At 47.8% G+C, this 3,654-nt stretch overlaps 1 protein-coding gene across 1 annotated transcript in view; it reads right to left on the reverse strand.

Moving 5' to 3' along the window:
- Positions 1 to 1,495, reverse strand: part of LOC135217571 (uncharacterized) — a 10,112-nt gene extending 8,617 nt beyond the window's left edge. The window contains exon 1 of the mRNA XM_064253538.1: positions 1,400 to 1,495. Coding sequence (XP_064109608.1) covers positions 1,400 to 1,495 — 96 coding nt within the window. The remainder of the gene's footprint in view (positions 1 to 1,399) is intronic.
- Between the last annotated feature and the right edge of the window lie 2,159 nt (positions 1,496 to 3,654).

Raw genomic sequence — 3,654 nt, forward strand, 5'->3', positions numbered from 1 at the left:
CGACCACGTGGCTCGAAACCTATCCACGGCCCTATCCATTAGCAAAGGAATAGATGAGTCAATAAGTAAGAAAAGGAAAAGCTAAGTGTTAGAGTAAAACATTCTTAATGTTAGGATGAGCAAAGTCAAAGGTAAACGTTTTCTTTTCGTTATTTTCTGTGCAGAGAGGAATAAAATAAGGGCAAATACTTTTGCATTTCGAACAAGGGCATATGTTACCTTCGTAGTTTCCAGCCCGGCCTTGAAAACATCTGTGGTTCATCCATACTGTCTAGACGGCCTGCATGCGGCTTAATCCTCCGGGGTCTTGAATTCGCGGACAGGAAGGTCCAAGGTTCGCGAGAGCTAGGAAAAGGAACAGTTTATCCTGGGTTTTTCCTCTCCCCTTTTAATATATACGAACTAGTGTCACAATTCTGAGCAAAGGGATTTGCGTTGGTGGTAAAGGAAAAGAATTTATTTTATCAACTTCCCGTCTCCATCCTCGAGACGATATTCATAAATAACAAAACAAAAGGGAGATCCCATATACATTTTTTATTATCAACTGTATTTGCCACGTTTTTCACGTGAGGTTCCGTGAATTCGTGACCAGATTTTTTTCCCCTTTTATTTACAAAACCGTATTTGCACATGGTTCCGCATTTACGACATTTATTTGCCACGTTTTCCACATAGAAGTCCCGTGAATTCGTGACCAGATTTTTTCCTTGTATCTACAAAGCCGTACTGGCGTTGAATTTCCGCCTTTACGACATGTATTTGTCACGTTTTACGTTGAATTTCCGTGAATTCATGACCAGATTTTTTCCTTGTATTTACAAAGCCGTACTGGCATTGAATTTCCGCTTTTACAACATTTTTTGTCACGTTTTACGTTGAGTTTCCGTGAATTTCGTGACTAGATTTTTTTCTCTCTCTCCCTTTTTACCTTACCAACCCATACTGGCGTTGAAGTTTCCGCCATTACGACATTTATTTGTCAAGTTTTACATTGTGTTTCCGTGAATTTTCGTGACTAGATTTTTTTTTCTCTTCTCCCTTTTTACCTTACCAACCCGTACTGGCGTTGAAGTTTCCGCCTTCACGGCATTTATTTGTCATATTTACGTTGAATTTCCGTGAATTTCGTGACCAGATTTTTTTTCTCCTTTCATTAACAAAGCCGTAATTACGTTGAGGTTCCGCATTTTTGACATTTATTTGTCACGTCCTCACATTGAGTTTCCATGAATTTTGTGACTAGATTTTTTTTTTTCCTTTTACCTTACAATCCGTACTGGCGTTGAATTTCCGCCTTTACGACATCCATTTTCTACTTTTTCACGTGAGGATTCTGTGAATTTCGTGACCAGGTTATTTCATTTTATTTTACAAAAGTTATTACCAAATCCATTACCGGCATTGAGTTCTCCGTCGCACTACGCACCAATAGTAACTGTGTTTGCAGAGATTTACGGTCATCTTGCCGAGTCTGCGTCGAGCATTTCCGCATACCTCTGGCGACATTTGCTGTTTTGCAACTGCTTTCCACCCTATTATTCTCAGGCTAGTCTACTAGCGTTTTACAGCTGAGGAGATAGCCAGTAACGCAGCACTGGAGGAGGCTAAGGCCTTCACGGAAGCCGGAAGAGCCCTGGGGCTGGAGGGCACAAAGCTGATCAATTGGGTGAATAATAAGCTGAAGGAAGCAGCCCAAGAGAGAGCAGCTGAAAGAGCATTCCAAGCAGCTGAAAGAGAAGCACAGGAAAGAAGAGAAGCAGCTGAGAGAGAATTCCAAGCAGCCGAAAGGGAGAAAGAAAGAGTACATGAACTGGCTATGGCAGTCCAGAGTGCCACGCTGGCACCCCCGAGTCCCACGCCTCCTGCGCCCTCTCACCTCCACAGCATGGGCGGCCTCATTAGGGCTTGGGACGATAACAAACCCGACACCTGGCTCGATCATGTCGAGCAGGTTTTCGGGAACTTCAATCCAACCCCTCAGGAAGTGGCCCTCCTCCTTGGCAAGCATCTCGCTGGCAAAGGGAGGACTGCATTCGAGGCCCTTCCCCTGAATGAGCGACAAGATCTCGCCCTCGTCCGAGGGGCAATCCTTGGGGCTTACGAATTGACTCCAGACCGATGGAGGTGGAAATGGAGGACTATGCCCAAGGAGGCTAACCAGACGTGGACAGAGTGGGCAGCCAAGAAGATACCAGCACTCCGTAGGTGGACAAAGGCCTCCAACACAACATCTGTTGAGGAGGACTTAGAACTCTTTCAATTAGAGGGCTCTCTTGCCTACGCGCCCCCTCATCTTGCCACCCACTTGGTGGTTAATGCTCCTACGACTCTTTTGGATTGCTGTAAATGGGCAGACGCCTATGACACCCACCATCCTTTGCAAAGTTCCTTAAAAAAGAAAATACGTCCTGCTCTCCCCCTCACTCCTGCTGCCACCTCTCAGCCTACCCAGTGCCTCAATAACCTTCCTCGGAAACCTGTGTGTGGGCCCTGAAACAAACCAGGTCACACCACGGAGCAGTGCCTCTCAAAGGTGGATCCTCCTCAGCAAGCTGCTGCCACTCCTCCAAATGGACTACCCAATCATAAGAACAAAAACAACGGCCATTGGAACAGAAACAACAGGCCCAGGCCTGATTTTAGCAAGAGTTTCTGTGACACATGCCTGGGCAGGAGGCACTAAAAAAGCTCCTGTTTCTGCCATTGCTATGGCCATGACGAATCCATCCACTTTAGGCGCCCCTGCTCAGGGCCCCATATTTGTCGCACCTCCAAGATGTCGCTATCCTGCCCACCAGGTCCAAGTTTTCAACGACACTGGTGCGCAAGTCTCCATCATCCGAGAGGATAGAATTCCTTACAGAGCTAAGGTTGATAGGCACCAGTTCATAACGATAGAGAGCCCTCAACCATGACCAAGATATTCCTACCTACTCTCCGGTTAGAGTCACACGACCTCACTGTTCGATGATATGTACCATGGCAGTAGCAACCTATATACCAGAAGGTTATGATGTCCTGCTAGGACAAGATTTTAGGTCTCCTCCTAACCGTATGAGGGCCCCCACCCTCACATAGATCCAGATCCATTCCACAGGCCTCCAAGGACTACCTCTGCACAGCCAGTGCCACTTGAAGGTGCCAGGCAGTGCCAGGCTCCATCTCTCATGGATGTTGAGCCATGTTCAAGTCCTTCCACTAAGTCAGGAACGGCCTTAGTGCCAGTGCCAAGGTCAGACTCGAGTCTTCCTCCTGGAGCTCTAAGTCCCGGTCGCTCTCCCTCCGCTGGATTGGCCCAACTACCCATGCCGGCAGTCAAGGAAGAGCCAATTCCAATAGGAATCCTCCAGGACCCCCATGACCATAGTGAACACTCCACCAATGGTGCGGCCTCGCAGGCCGCCCCAGAGTCGGTCCTCACCACGGGAAGCCCATCCCGAATACCATTACCTCATCCAATCACCCTCCGTCAGCAGCTAACCGGTCCTGGAGTAATGACTCTGCTGAATTCTATTTGGCTGAAGAACTCAGGGAACCGAGCTATGCAGCATTAGGCACGAGGACGAGTGCCAAGGCCCAGTTGTCACAGCAGCTGGAGCAGATGCCCCTTCGGAATCTTCAAAGGGCTTGGATCATCCAAGGTCCCCCATG

Source organism: Macrobrachium nipponense, chromosome 7, assembly GCF_015104395.2.
Source record: "Macrobrachium nipponense isolate FS-2020 chromosome 7, ASM1510439v2, whole genome shotgun sequence".
In the NCBI taxonomy this organism is placed as follows: Eukaryota; Metazoa; Arthropoda; class Malacostraca; order Decapoda; family Palaemonidae; genus Macrobrachium; species Macrobrachium nipponense.